General features: G+C 35.4%; 1 protein-coding gene across 1 annotated transcript; it reads left to right on the plus strand.

Moving 5' to 3' along the window:
- Positions 1-647: 647 nt before the first annotated feature.
- tmem79a (transmembrane protein 79a) lies at positions 648-10,270 on the plus strand. Its single transcript, XM_028597696.1, has 5 exons — positions 648-1,045; positions 2,767-3,611; positions 6,643-6,837; positions 6,978-7,200; positions 9,352-10,270. The coding sequence occupies exons 2-5, from the start codon at positions 2,882-2,884 to the stop codon at positions 9,542-9,544; spliced, it is 1,341 nt and encodes a 446-aa protein (XP_028453497.1). The 5' UTR covers positions 648-1,045; positions 2,767-2,881; the 3' UTR covers positions 9,545-10,270.
- The last annotated feature ends 4,874 nt before the right edge of the window (positions 10,271-15,144 follow it).

Raw genomic sequence — 15,144 nt, forward strand, 5'->3', positions numbered from 1 at the left:
AGGATCTTGTTTTGGTGGAACGTGCACGTTGAGTACGACCTCTGGAATTAAGATGGTTGTTGGAGAATTTTACTCAGAAAAAAAGAGAAATATAATTTGGTTGTAGCTTGAAGGACTGGAATGCAAACAAAGAAAGCGGAAGGTGAGGGACATCCGGTGGAACCTCCAGCGGGCACCGAAACTATCCCCTATATTGAAAAAAAGGAACAAATAATTGAACATTCTATTGCACAGCCAGATCTGATTCGACTGACAATCTGCAAATCCTAATAGATTTATAGGCTACCATTAAAGTTTTATTATGAGAGCACAAATTCCTCGTTAATGCAAGAGCACAAATTATTCATTCGAGAACACATTATAATGTTGAGCGCAAATTACTCATTCGAGAAAAATGTATTCAATTGAGACCACAAATTGTTGAATCAAGTGCATGAATCATTATGTTGGGCACATATTACACAATTAAAAACGCAAATTATTAGAGAGCACAAACCATTAAATTGCGAGCACAATTGACTAATTCGAGAAACATGGATTATTAAATTAAGAACACAAATTATGAAATCGAGAGCACGAACTACTAATTCAAGATTACAAATTAGTTTTTTCTTTTTATGACACCTCCTGGCCTCCGTACAGGGGCCTTTTTGGGTTTGAAAAACTTGCAGAGGTGGAGGTAACCGTAAGGATGTCTTTATATAACCAGAGAATGTCTAATAAGGGGAGAACTTATTAGTACATTGGTACAATGGGGCTAATAGGGAGTGAGATAGGGAGTGAACAGGCTCTCCATAGACAGGCTCTGATATAGCCTACAGTTGTTGCTACAACGAGGGAATTTGACTGAAGGTGGGCGGATCTTTGCGGTGACGTTTTCGGTACGTGAGGCAGTATCACCTTTGGACTGTTTCCTCCCTGTGGATTAGCACCGGTTACACCTGTCGAGTTACTTTTAACCTGTGAAAAAATACCTAAAGTGACAAAGACAAAGTTGTAGAAAAAGTTGTGGATTGTTTCGGTGATGTGACCGGCGTAAAAACAGGTACGTAAACCATTAACGTTCAATATTTTTTGTCATCTGTTTCAGTATCACAAGACTCAGTCTGAAATACAGAGCGGCTAAAACAAGTGATAGCTTTAGGCCGAAACTACATTTCTCACTGCTGTGCACCAGACTAATTAGCTACACCTCAATGTGTGAGGATTAAAAAAAGCTTTGTCACAACAAACTCTGGACCATACAGTTTGTAAACAAAGATCCGTGAAGTCAAGATTGAAGGGAAAATCCAGCTGTAGCCTACTGTTGACAGTTTAGACTATGGAACAAGCTGAAAGTGTAGCTCTCACTGAAGAGTTTCAGTGTCCGTAAAGGATTATGTGGCATTATTTAGGTCTGAAAAAAGTAGACACTGAGAAGGAAATACAGTACAAAAACATGTTTCCTGCAGCCTGGTAGCTTGAGTAGGCTCCAATCATCATATTTTTAAACATGACAAATTCTCCCCTGAAACCAGACTCAAAACAGTGTTTGGACATTTTAAAACTCAAAATCTCACTTTATCTTAGAGTTCAGAAATGTATTACAAATCCAGGCATGTTTTCTACCTTGATCTCACTGTCGCAACAACACCAACAAATTAACTTCATTTTAAGGATATTTCAGCTGCTGTTGCAGCAGCAGCCTGCTGTAGTAGTTGTAATGTAGCAGACAGGCAAAGTACAGGTTGTTTCATGTGTTTTCAGAGAGCAGGAATGCAGTCATGTTTATATAGCTTGTCAATCACTTTATAGTTGAAATTAATTGGTGTTTTCTGTTAATGGCCAATGGGCAACTGCAGCAAGGAGTCCTAATTTCCGCAAATTAATTGACTTGATTAATAATCAATTATTCTTCTATTTTATTATTATATTTTTAAGTTACATTTTAAGCAAAAATGCTCAAATGTGCTCCTAAATGTGAAGATTCCCCTCTTTAGTTTGTCTTCTGTGAGAGTAAATTGAATTTCTTTGGGATTTGAACTGGACAAAACAGGCAGTTTAAAGATGTTATATAGACCAAACAATTAATTGGTTAATTGACAAAGTATTCACCAGATTAATTGATAATAAAGCTAATCGTTAGTTGCATCCCTGAAGTATATTCTTTTCTATTTTATGCATGATTTGGACTTCATTAACAGTGGCTCTGTTATCTCCGTCAAATAATGGGATTGCTGACATATTCACAAAAATTAACTCTCACTGTTTTGTTATTTATAATGCTTGTTTTGCTGTTTGGGAGTCTTATTCTCCACCATTCAATACTTAAATTAAGAACACACACACACACACACACACACACACACACACACACACACACACACACACACACACACACACACACACACACACACACACACCAGCAGGATGAGTAATGCCATGGTCTTGTTTACTCAGGAAATAGTAGTCTGGAAGTTTTTTCTGTAGTTTAACCAATTTTCAGAGCAGATTGAAAACATGTATTCTCAGTTTTTCATTGAAGGTTACAATAAGTAAATTTAGGTTATGTTTAAATGCAAGTGAAATTTGCCAGATTTTCTGACATTCACTCAAACAGGACCGACCGCTGCACAAACTTGTTGGCATGTGTGGGGGCAGGACAAGCCATATAGGGCACCACACCCATGATAAACAGTGAACTTTGATTATTTTTTTTGTGAAGCTAAAGGTGGAGCACAACATTGTTTTTTAAAATGGTTGTAATTTCTTCTTTTTTCTCTTCAGAGAAATCAACCCATAATGACTTTTAGCAGCTGAACCTTTGCTAACAGTCAGACTATGGACAGTGAAACAGGTATTGACTGAAAAAAAGAGAAAATTTAATTTAACAACTAAAACAATGTCAACAATGTCTGGCCTAGGGGGTTTAATCATAGATGCAGAGCTACAAATAGCAGAAAGTAAAAAGCCAGAAGAGAGCAACAGCATAGAGGAAAGACAGAGGGTTACAGATGAGGAAGAAGAAGAAGAAGAAGAAGAAGAAGAAGAAGAAGAAGAAGAAGAAGAAGAAGAAGAAGAAGAAGAAGATGATGATGACTCAAAGGAGGAAGAGGAAGTGACAAACTCAGCTCATCTGGAGCCGAGCACTCTGCCATGGCCTGGTGACAAAGACAAGAGGCCTCAGATGGACAATGACCATGGAGTCTGGTCAGAAAAGGGAGTCTGGGAGCCTGAAGAGAGGGACACGGGGATCATTGGAGGGAGCCAGGACCTGTCGGAGGAGCAGAGCCAGGCCAAGAGCAACACAAAGAGCAAATGGAGGGAGAGCATGCCTGAGGGCGAGAGGTGGAGGGACGATGAGATGGAGGTGCAGCGGGACGATAAAGGTGATGGCTCACTAGCAGACGATGAAGAGGAGGAGGAGGAGGAGGAGGAGGAGAAAAAAGAAGGAAAGTCGAATTGGATCCCAGAGAAAGCTTTTCTGGGTTTCTCTCCACAAGTCACAATCGTGCGTCCGTCCAGCAAAGAGCTTCCTGAGAAGAGCCAGCTGTTCATAGAGGAGCCGCAGACGGAGCCCGACTCAGCAGCTCAGGTTTATCAAGAGTGGACTAAACAGGACGACAAGTACTGTGAGTATAAAAATGCAAACTAGACTTTAATGCATCTGGGCCCCTATTTTTTAAGCAATACATAAAGCGCAAACTGTGTGAGCAACACAATCTCAAACAACCTACTCCTGCTAACTGAGGGAGTAACTTTTAAGAATAACCACATTACTGATCATATGTTTGCCCTGAGTACGAACAGCCAATCAGAGACATGGCTTTACCCTGCAGTATATCTGCACATTGTCCTAAAATAATCCCTACATTTTACTTAGTGATAGTTATTCTGCAAAAATGCCTGCCATTATTTTAAGTGTTTTTTATTTGTGTGAGATCTTTAATATTTCCACTAACAGTTAAACTGTGAAATTAACAATATGTTAATGTATTTGTACGGGTACGTTCAAAAGTTGTTTTAGTCGTGCAACAGAAAACTCAGATTGGACAGATAGTCTAGCTAGCTGTCTGGATTTACCCTGCAGAGATCTGAGGAGCAGTTAACCATAGTCCTCATAAATCCTCCGGAGTTTAAAATGCCAACACAAAGAAAGCCCAAGGTAACGGATATCTGGCCGAAATTAGTGAAATTCTGCGGAATTTCTGTCGGCAACGGAGCAGTCCCGGAAGTGGAACGTTGTTGATATAAACTAATATATTTGTGACATAAAGATATATAAATAGGGATTAGAGAGTAGGAAATTGACAGACGGAAACAAAAAAAAAATCTGACTGGAGAAGGAAAAGAAATTCAGAGGTGCATCTGAGAAATCATAAAAAAGGGAGAATTTAATATTAATCAGATCAGACAAAGATGCGACAAATGCAAACCAAATCAAGCTTATTTTCATTAGCTTTATTCTGGTTGTTTGCATCCCTGAAACAATATCAACAATAAAACAAAGCAGACAAAAAAACTGGCTTAACATTATGTCAAATGTACCTTTTTCATATTTGAATTTCATTACTTTCTGGAACCTTGAATAAGGCCATAATTGCATATAATAGGTTTGAAGAACCATAACTATGGCTGAAAAATGTATAGTCAAAATCTAAATTTGAAAGCGACGAGTGCAAGCTTTAAATACGACCCTGAAAGGACAATAAAACAATATCACTTATTCCATGTAGAAACATGAAAGGTGTTGTGTAATACTGGTAGAATTTATAGAACTTGTAGAAAATCAAAATTGAAATCCCCATGGCATCATTGTCAGAAAAATTGCAATAAAGCTACGTTTTCCTTAAGTGGTTCAGCCGTAACTATAACTGTTTTTTTTTCTTCCCCCTAACGTTTTAAACTATATATTACAAATCATTTACTAACCATTACTGCTTTAATTTACTTTACTTTTGGTCAAGTATGTGTTACATGTATGGTAATGCAGCTGAAAGCGAGGACTGTTGTGAAAACTCTTCCCTGATGGTGCGTTTAACTGCTTGGGGAAAACCCAATTTCCCAACAAGTGTTGCTGAACAATAACTTTTTTTTGCTGCTAGAAACACATGTAATATGGCATCATCCTCTCCACGATTTTCATGTCTGCTTGTTTGTCTTTCAGGTTTTTAACTTTATGTCAATATTGCTTGTGATTTTAATTCTTTTTGGCAGCTGAATCTTAAATCTCAGAGCTTTTTTGAACACATGGCTCATGATCAGTACCTTAAACTATGAAGGTAAATATGGTGCAAAAGGTGAGAACTTGCAGAACAAAAAATCTGAACTTGTATGTTAAAATTTGCACTTGTAAAAAATATTCACACACCTGTGATCTGAATTTGAAGTTGCAGAACAAAAAATTCACAAATGTGTAGATTGATATTTGCATGAACACAATGACAGCTGCAAACTTGTAATGCAACTTACTCGTGTACTTTTGTTTTTCTTTTTTTTTTTTTTTTTTTACTCAAGTTCATTTTCCATCAAAACCATAACTCAGTGATTACAAACTCTCGAATCTGTCACTGCAACTTCACATATGTGCTCTCTCGCATCACAAAGTGGCGAATCTGCGCCTTGACTTTTGCAACACTTCTTGCGATACATTTGGTGCAAAACTATTTAGTACCTGTGGACTACGGCTGTGGAGCTCTGAGCCAACAGGACGGGGAAAGCAGGGTTTCTATCGCCAGATGAGGGACAACTCTGTCCATGCTCCTTATGTAGCATGGAAGCTTGGTGGAATAGCAAGCTAGCGTTAGCTAACTAACCAACCAGCCTGCTTCTAAATGAATACCTTTTATTCATCTTAACACTTTTTAACAGTCAAACTGAAACACTGAGCTCCAGGTCCTTCAGCCACAGACGGACTGTCATCGGTGGGGATCGGCCAGCGTAGCAACGTTGCTATTATTGCCAGAAAGCTTCGCTGCCGACCTCGACCTGCAGTCGGAGCTCCAGCGGGACGTTTTTGTTCTGCAAGTTCTCACATTGTATTCTACAAGCTCTCCCCTTTTGCACCATATTTACCTTCATATTAAACCCCCCTGGGACCACCCAAACATCAGATTTCTTTATCCCCTAATCCTTTACTAACTGTTCAATGATTTCCTGCAAAATATCCTCTTTCAGCAGCTATTAAATCAAATTAAAGCCAGATTACGTGAGATTATCATAAAAGCAGATGCTTACAAATACTCCATTATTGTCATTCTAAATCCTGTTTTATTCTTTTTGAGAAGAAGAGGGGACACAATCTCCTTGTCCCTAAATGTGAGGAATATCAGAGCTTGCTGTGCTGTGGATTGTAAATCATTTACTATGTGCAACCAGGCACAGATACAGTATTAAGTATATTCTTAGAAGGGAGGGTTTTAAACAACTTTCATTTGATTACCTGGTCACATATCAGATTGCTGTGTTTGTTGTAATCCAGGCAGGCTGAAGTGTTTTCTGAAGCACATTTTCACTCAGTAAGTCAGTGAGTTACTGCACACTGAGGATCTCTTTCTCCTTTACCACATAATTACAGTACTAGTTTTAAGATGATTCTTGATATGACCAATAAAGACAGAACTGACTGAATTTGAATTGAAGTGATCCTATCTTCATTCTCAGACCTGTGCGAGCATCTGTGCAGTGAAAAACTGAAGCTGGCTCTGGCGACGGCGGCCGCAGGGCTTCTCTTCCCTCTCCTGGTGTGGGGAGGTTATGCCCTCCTTCCCTTTGACACACCGCTGCTGCAGAGCACCCCCCTCAGGGTGGTGTACTCTCTACGCTGCTCCTTCTTCGCCACCATCCCCATCCTGCTCGGTATGTTCATGTATTAAGTTTATCGTGCACTGAAACAAACACTTACATAATATAATATAATATAAAACAAACACTATAGGCCGTAGACAATAACAACCATAAAATAAAATCATGTAATATTGACCCTCGTCTCTCTGCAGGTGTGTTGGTGCAGGGCGTGGCACGGCTGCGCTACAGCGCCCTGAAGCCCCTCTATCAGAGTAAACTGGTGAACAGAGAGGTGGCGGTGCACTGGCACTACGTCAACGAATCGCTCGTCCTCTTCCTCTTCTACTTCCTGCAGCTCGCTGTCATGGCAACCTACATCAGCCAGGACCTGGTCAAACTAGTGCCGCTGCTCACCATCATATTTGTAATCGGCAGGTATGTTGTTAAATGTTTAGGATGGAGGAATGGGTAAAGGGATAGATGATATGAATATTGCTTTGGTTGTCTGGATGTCTGCTGGATGATACATTATTAATGCTGTATAGTCATTTCTACAAATAGATTCTCCCTATTATGCATAGGAGTTGACTAATGTAATCAGACTGTTCAGGCCACATTTACCAGACATAGATTGAGTCAAACATTATAAATATTAAACATTTAAGGCAGGAGCGAAGGCCAACAAGACTAAAGCTAGATTAAGACGTAAACAGCTATACAACACAAATTTGAAGTCTCCAGTGCTGGTGAAAATCAACAAGAAAGGAAAAACAATCCCAACACCGTCCTATTATTTACACCACCAAACTGATGAGTCCAATTTCCTTTTAGATTTTAGACAAGGCCTTTTTATGATGGAAAAAATAGATATGTTTTATATTAATGGGGAAGATTTTTTTTTTTGAAAAGCCACTAAGACCTAACAAGACTGAGTCTACAGCCGTGCTAGCAGCTCTGTGAGGCTGTACTTTTTCAGAGGGGTGCTTTGAGATAAATAAACATGCTCACAACAATGTTTCCATCCATCTTCGTCCGCTTATCCGGCTAAACAATGTTTAGCAGGTATAATGTTTACCGTGTTCACCATTTTAGTTTAGCATGTTAGCACAAAGCACAGCTGAGGCTGATGGAATGTCATTAGTTTTATAGTAGTAGTATTCAAAATGAAATTTTCACCTTATGAAGGCCTTAGTGAGCCAAACATAAATATTCTTTATTTAATGGATAAAATAGACAATTTTTGTTTGTATTTTCAAAAGCCTTTAGTGTGTATCTTAAGTCTACAACAGTGGATTCTCAAAATGTTTTTAGTATTTCTTCTCTGCCATGACTGAGTTGCAGTGTCAAGCTATAATCAGTTTTGTTCTTAGTTGCGCTTATGACTGTTATATTTACAGTCTATGGCTAAAACGGAATGATGGAAACAATAAAAGGGAAAGAACATAGCCGACTATCTTGTGAAAACATCCTGTTAACACTGGCTAACTTTGATGTGGTCCAAACAGACAAATGAATGTCAGCGACAGAAACAATGTTGTTTTTAGCTCATGCAGAGTTTGTCAGTTAAATGAGAGTAAATTAGGTTCAGGCCAAAATTGCGAGGCTGCACATTTACATTCCAACTAGTTGTCTTTCTGTACTTTTAGTTAAGTTTCATTTCCATCAGTAATACACTTCACTTGCTCAGCATGACACTGCTAGACACATCTTTACAACACACAATACACAGTGAAACCACACAACTGATCAGAAAGGATTAATACAAATCCCCAGTTTAACCATAGTATCTAAACCACTACTGTGTGTGGGAGGACTAGCTACTTCCTGTTATAACTTTGCATGCATGGCCACAGTAAGTACAACAGATCAAAGTTTCACAGTGCTGACCGACAGTTAAAGCAGACATTTTGATTACGGTCACCTTTTCCCACACGCAAACTGGTTAAACTGGGGATGTGTTTTAAACCTGATGACTTTTGCATGTCCAAATAATTTATTGATTCATGATGTTTACAAAGTTTTCTTTTGCATTTACACAGGATAACACTAACAATACACTGATAAACCACTACCGCAACACATACGTTGAGTTTAGTAGGTGGTGGTGGTGCACAATTACAGTATCTCACAAAAGTGAGTACACCCCTCACATTTTAGTAAATATTTCATTATATCTTTTAATGGGACAACACTGAAGAAATTACTCTTAAAAAATACACAAAGTATTAAGTGTACAGCTTATATAACAGTGTAAATGTGCTGTCCCCTCAAAATAATGTCCCATTACTCCAGGATACTATGCATCCTGATAAAGGCTTTTGAAATTAAAATAGCCCCACATCATCACATACCCTTCACCATACCTAGAGATTGGCATGGTTTATGTCTAATAGCTGGTTTGATTTGCATTGAGAGATGATTTTATGGAAAGTACCCCATGCCAATCTAGGTATGGTGAAGGGTATGTGATGTGATGATGTGGGGCTATTTTAATACATACATACATACATACATACATACATACATACAAGCAGCACTCCATGCAGACTGCATTGTGACTATCATTTGTTATTTTCTGTGCTGCAGGCTGATCTACTGGCTCTGCCTCTCTCTGGGCAGCAGCATCAGGGGCCTCGGCTTTGGCTTCTCCTTCTTTCCCATACTGGTCATGCTGGGCACCAACCTGTACTACGTCTGCTCGTCAGTCGGAGAAGGGGCGGTTTTCGACGTGGAACCTCCCACGACAGCTCCTCCTCCCAGGCTGCGCTGGTGGGGTTAAAGGCAGGCGTACAAAAAGGTGATGAGGAGTTAAGAGACAAACAACTGTACCACCTTTTTAATACAACACAACTTGGCTTGTTCTTTTGGTGTCCTATAAAGTTGTAATCCTTCATATTTAAGTCCTGGTTGATTTGGCAACAGCTGTAGTTACATAGGTAACAGCAAGTGTGGTTTATTACAACAACAAACTCTCCTTGAGCAGCTGTTTTTATTATTAAATTAATGATGATCCGATCAAAAATACTCCCAAAATTGACCGTTTTTGATGAGCAATGACAAACGTATTGCATTTCCTGTGGCTGAGCCACCACGTGATTCTCCTGTTGAATACTTTCAATTTGAAGCAGCAGTTGGAAATGTTCGGTTTGCATCAGCAGTAACAACAGTGAGGCTGTTATCAATGAGATGAAACTGCATGCATTGTTTCCTGTTAATTCATGGTGTTGTATGAAGGCAGTCAGGATTTACAGGACTCCACCACTACCAATACAAACATATGTAGTATAAATAATGATGTTATTAAAATCTCAAGGAATATGACTGTTTTTATATTGTTCACAAGGAAATAAAGGATATGAAGCAGAATGTGGGTTAATTTGTTGCTTGAATGTCTGTATAGAAAAATGAAGAAATCCAGGGTTATGAGACAAAGTTTAAAAAGTTTACATACAACAAAAAAGCTATTATGTGCATGCAAATTAAAAAGATGTGGTCTGAAGAAGTGCTTTGTGTAACGTGTGTGTTTACTAATTAATCTGCCATTACAAATCTTTGAACAGTCGGAACCTTTTAGTCTTGAGCTAATAAAATCAGGTTTTTGAGCTGAAGAGGCATCCAGTGTTTGGATGTTATGCAGCAAGGTGAAGACAGAAAAGTTGGAAATGAAAATTGAGCACTAATTGAGTAGTAATTATGTGGTAAAGGAGAAAGGTGATTCAGATCCAAATGGCTGAGGGGGGAACATGTTACTTTTCTGACTATCTGTCCAACAAAGAAAGGAAAGACATTACGAAAAAACTAAACAAATTCAAAACCTGAAAAATTTGGCCTGTCTTGAACAACAACAAATGTGGGCAAACTGTACATGTGAAGTCCGTCCGTCCCTCCCATGCTCATGAACATGATTTTGGGAACGCCTGGAGGGAATGTCTTCAAATTTGGCACAAGTGTCCACTTGGACTTAAGGATGAACTTACTAGATTTTGGTGGTCAAAGGTCAAGGTCACTGTGACCTTACAAAACAATATGCTAATTATAACAGAATTTCACACAAATGTCCAATAGGATAAAATTATGAAGTTATGACATTTTATATCCAAAAGGCCAAAGGTCAACTTGTGTACAATGTAATGTAGAATTATTTAGCTTCTTCGCAGCAACATCCGTATTTGAAGCATTGTCTACAGCCAGTCTGCTCAGGATGAACAGTCGGCTCTGTCCCTCTCTGGAGATGAACAGTTGAAGGTTCAATTCTTCAGTATGTTGTAACTTTTTTTCGACATTCTAAACTATGACTTTGTATGACTTTTTTGTCTTCAGTAGTGTGCACAATAAACACCTCCGAACCAATGCTTAACTAGCTTCACAAATAGCTCAGTGAGATAAGCTGCTACAGATGAAATGAAAATTTGAGGTGGTTTCAATTCTTCAACATACTATTTTTCCCCGACACTTGTTATCGACATACTATACTATGACTTTTTTTGACATGCTATACTATGATTTTTTAATGATTTTTGTCTACATACTATAATATGATTTTGTATGACTCTTTTGTCTTCAGTAGTGCGGACAGCAAATACAACGCTGAACCACTGGCTTGTTGGTTTCACAAATACTCTATGACTTCTTTTTCGACATACTATATTATGACTTTTTTATGACATTTCTTGACATACTATACCATGAGTTTTTGTGACTTCTTATGTCTTCAGTAGTTTGGACAATGAATACAGCTCCGAACCACTTCCTTATTGCCTTCACAAATAACTCAGTGACATAAGCTGCTACAGGTGACATGAAAGAGTTTAGGTTGAGATGACTTTTTTATGACTTTTTCCGACATAATATACTATGACTTTTTCTCCGACATTATACTATAACTTTTTTATGACTTTTTTCGACATACTATACTATGACTTTTTTATCTTTTTTCAACATACTATACTATGACTTTTTTATGACATTTTTCCACATACTATACTATGTTTTTCTTTCGACATACTATATTATGACTTTTTTATGACATTTTTCCACATACTATACGATTACTTTTTTCAACATACTGTATACTAGGACTATTTTCGACATACTATACTATGACTTTTTTATGACTTTTTTCGACATACTATACTATAACTTTTTTTGACATACTATACTATGACTTTTTTCGACATACTATATTATGACTTTTTAATGACATTTTTCCACATACTATACAATGACTTTTTATGACATTTTTCCACATACTATACTATGACTTTTTTTCCACATACTATACAATGACTTTTTATGACATACTATTCTATGACTTTTTATTACATACTACTATGACATTTTTATGATATACTAGATCATGAAATTTGTCACGGCATACTATACTCTGACATTTATATTCCCAACAGTATATAAAGTAGTTTAAACTGGTACCAACTACAGTAAAATGCTACGTGCACAGTATTGCATCTGTAACAATAATAAAATAATGTATTAACAATTATTTTCTTGAATGAGTTAAGTTTTTCTTTTCTTGACATACTATTCTATGACTTTTTTATGACATTTTTCGACATACTATACTATGACTTGTTTTTTGAAATGCTATGCTATGACTTTTTGATGACTTTTTTTCGACATAATATACTATAAAATTTTGATGACTTTTTTCGACATAATATACTATGACTTTTTCTCCAACATACTATACTATAACTTTTTTATGACTTTTTTCAACATACTATACTATAACTTTTTATGACTTTTTTTCGACATAATATACTATGACTTTTTTATGACATTTTTCCACATACTATATTATGACTTTTTTATGATTTTTTTTGTCATACTATACTATGACTTTTTTATGACATTTTTCCACATACTATATTATGACTTTTTTTATGACATTTTTCCACATACTATACTATAACTTTTTTTCAACATACTACACTATGAATTTTTTATGACATTTTTCCACATACTATACTAGGACTTTTTTTCGACATACTATACTATGACTTTTTTATGACATTTTTCCACATACTATACTATGACTTTTTTCAAATTACCATACAATGAATTTTTTTCGACATACTATACTATAACTTTTTTCGACATACTATACTATGACTTTTTTTTGACATACTATATTATGACTTTTTAATGACATACTATTCTATGACTTTTTATGACATACTACTATGACATTTTTATGATATACTAGATCATGAAATTTGTCATGGCATACTATACTCTGACATTTATATTCCCAACAGTATATAAAGTAGTTTAAACTACTAATGAATATATAAAAATATTAAAAATATTAATGTATTAACAATTATTTTCTTGAATGAATTAAGTTTTTCTTTTCTTGACATACTATTCTATGACTTTTATGACATTTTTCGACATACTATACTATGACTTTTTTATGACATTTTTCGACATACTATACTATGACTTTTTTAGGACATACTATATTTTGACCTTTTTGACTTTTTTCGACAAGTATGACTTCTTTCGACATACTAAACTATAATTTTTTTATGAAAAATTATCGACATAATATACTACGACTTTTTATGACTTTTTTCAACATACCGGTACTATACTATAACTTCTTTATGACATTTTTATACATATTATACTATGACTTTTTCTCCGACATACTATACTATGACTATTTTCCGACATACTATATTATGACTTCTTTATGACATTTTTCGAAATTCTATACTATGACTTTTTTATTACTATGAATTCTTCTCCGACATATATATATGACTATTTCTGACATAATATACTATGACTTTTTTGTCGACATACTATACTATGAATTTATTTCGACTAACTATACTATAACCTTTTTTCAACATTTTTTGACATACTATACTATGACTTTTTTATGACATTTTTCAACATACTATACTATGACCTTTTTTCGACATACTATATTATGACTTTTTTATGACATTTTTTGACATACTATACTATGACTTTTTATGACATTTTTCCACATATTATACCATGACGTTTTTTCCACATACTATACTATGACTTTTTTCCACATACTATACTATGACTTTTTTATGACATTTTTCCACATACTATACTAGGACTATTTTCTACATACTATATTATGACTTTTTATGACATACTATTCTATGACTTTTTTATGACATTTGGACATATTATACTATGACTTTTTATTAAATACTACTATGACATTTTTATGATATACTAGATCATGAAATTTGTCATGGCATACTATACTCTGACATTTATATTCCCAACAGTATATAAAGTAGTTTAAACTGGCACCAACTCCAGTAAAATGCTACGTGCACAGTATTGCATCTGTAATAGTAATAAAATAATGTATGAACAATTATTTTCTTGAATGAATTAAGTTGTCCCTTACTTTGAGTGATTAGTAGGGCCACAAGATGTGATAAAATAGTATGATGCCCATCACAAAAAGTTTAAGTTGATGACTTCCAATGTATTGTTTTGTCCAAAAGCTAAAGATATTTAGTGTAATCTCACAGAAGACTTAGAAAATCTGAAAATCCTCAGATTTGAGAAGCTACAACTAGAGAATTTTTAGCACTTTTACTTAAAAAAATGTATTACACAAATAATTGATTATCAAAATAGTCGGCAATTAACTATCAAACGTTTCAGATTTGTAATATATAATATTTTTTGACATACTATACTATGACTTTATGACATTTTTTGACATACTATACAATGATTTTTTTTGACATACTATACTATGACTTTTTTTCGACTAACTATACTATAACCTTTTTTCAACATTTTTCGACATACTATACTATGACTTTTTATGACTTTTTTTCAACATACTATACTAGGACTATTTTCGACATACCATACTATAACTTTTTTATGACTTTTTTTGACATACTATACTATAACTTTTTTCGACATACTATACTATGACTTTTTTATGACATTTTTCAACATACTATACTATGACCTTTTTTCGACATACTATATTATGACTTTTTTATGACATTTTTTTACATACTATACTATGACTTTTTATGACATTTTTCCACATATTATACCATGACGTAATTTCCACATACTATACTATGACTTTTTCCACATACTATACTATGACTTTTTTATGACATTTTTCCACATACTATACTAGGGCTATTTTCTACATACTATACTATGACTTTTTATGACATACTATTCTATGACTTTTTTATGACATTTGGACATATTATACTATGACTTTTTATTACATACTACTATGACATTTTTATGATATACTAGATCATGAAATTTGTCATGGCATACTTTACTCTGACTTTATGACATTTTTTTGACATACTATACGAT

The sequence above is a fragment of the Perca flavescens genome, chromosome 14 (assembly GCF_004354835.1).
Source record: "Perca flavescens isolate YP-PL-M2 chromosome 14, PFLA_1.0, whole genome shotgun sequence".
NCBI classification, from domain to species: Eukaryota; Metazoa; Chordata; class Actinopteri; order Perciformes; family Percidae; genus Perca; species Perca flavescens.

Coding starts and splice junctions, on each gene's coding strand:
- tmem79a (XM_028597696.1), top strand. CDS start 2,882: ATGTCAACAATGTCTGGCCTAGGGGGTTTAATCATAGATGCAGAGCTA. Junction 3,612..6,642: donor TAAACAGGACGACAAGTACT/GTGAGTATAAAA, acceptor CTTCATTCTCAG/ACCTGTGCGAGCATCTGTGC. Junction 7,201..9,351: donor ATCATATTTGTAATCGGCAG/GTATGTTGTTAA, acceptor TCTGTGCTGCAG/GCTGATCTACTGGCTCTGCC.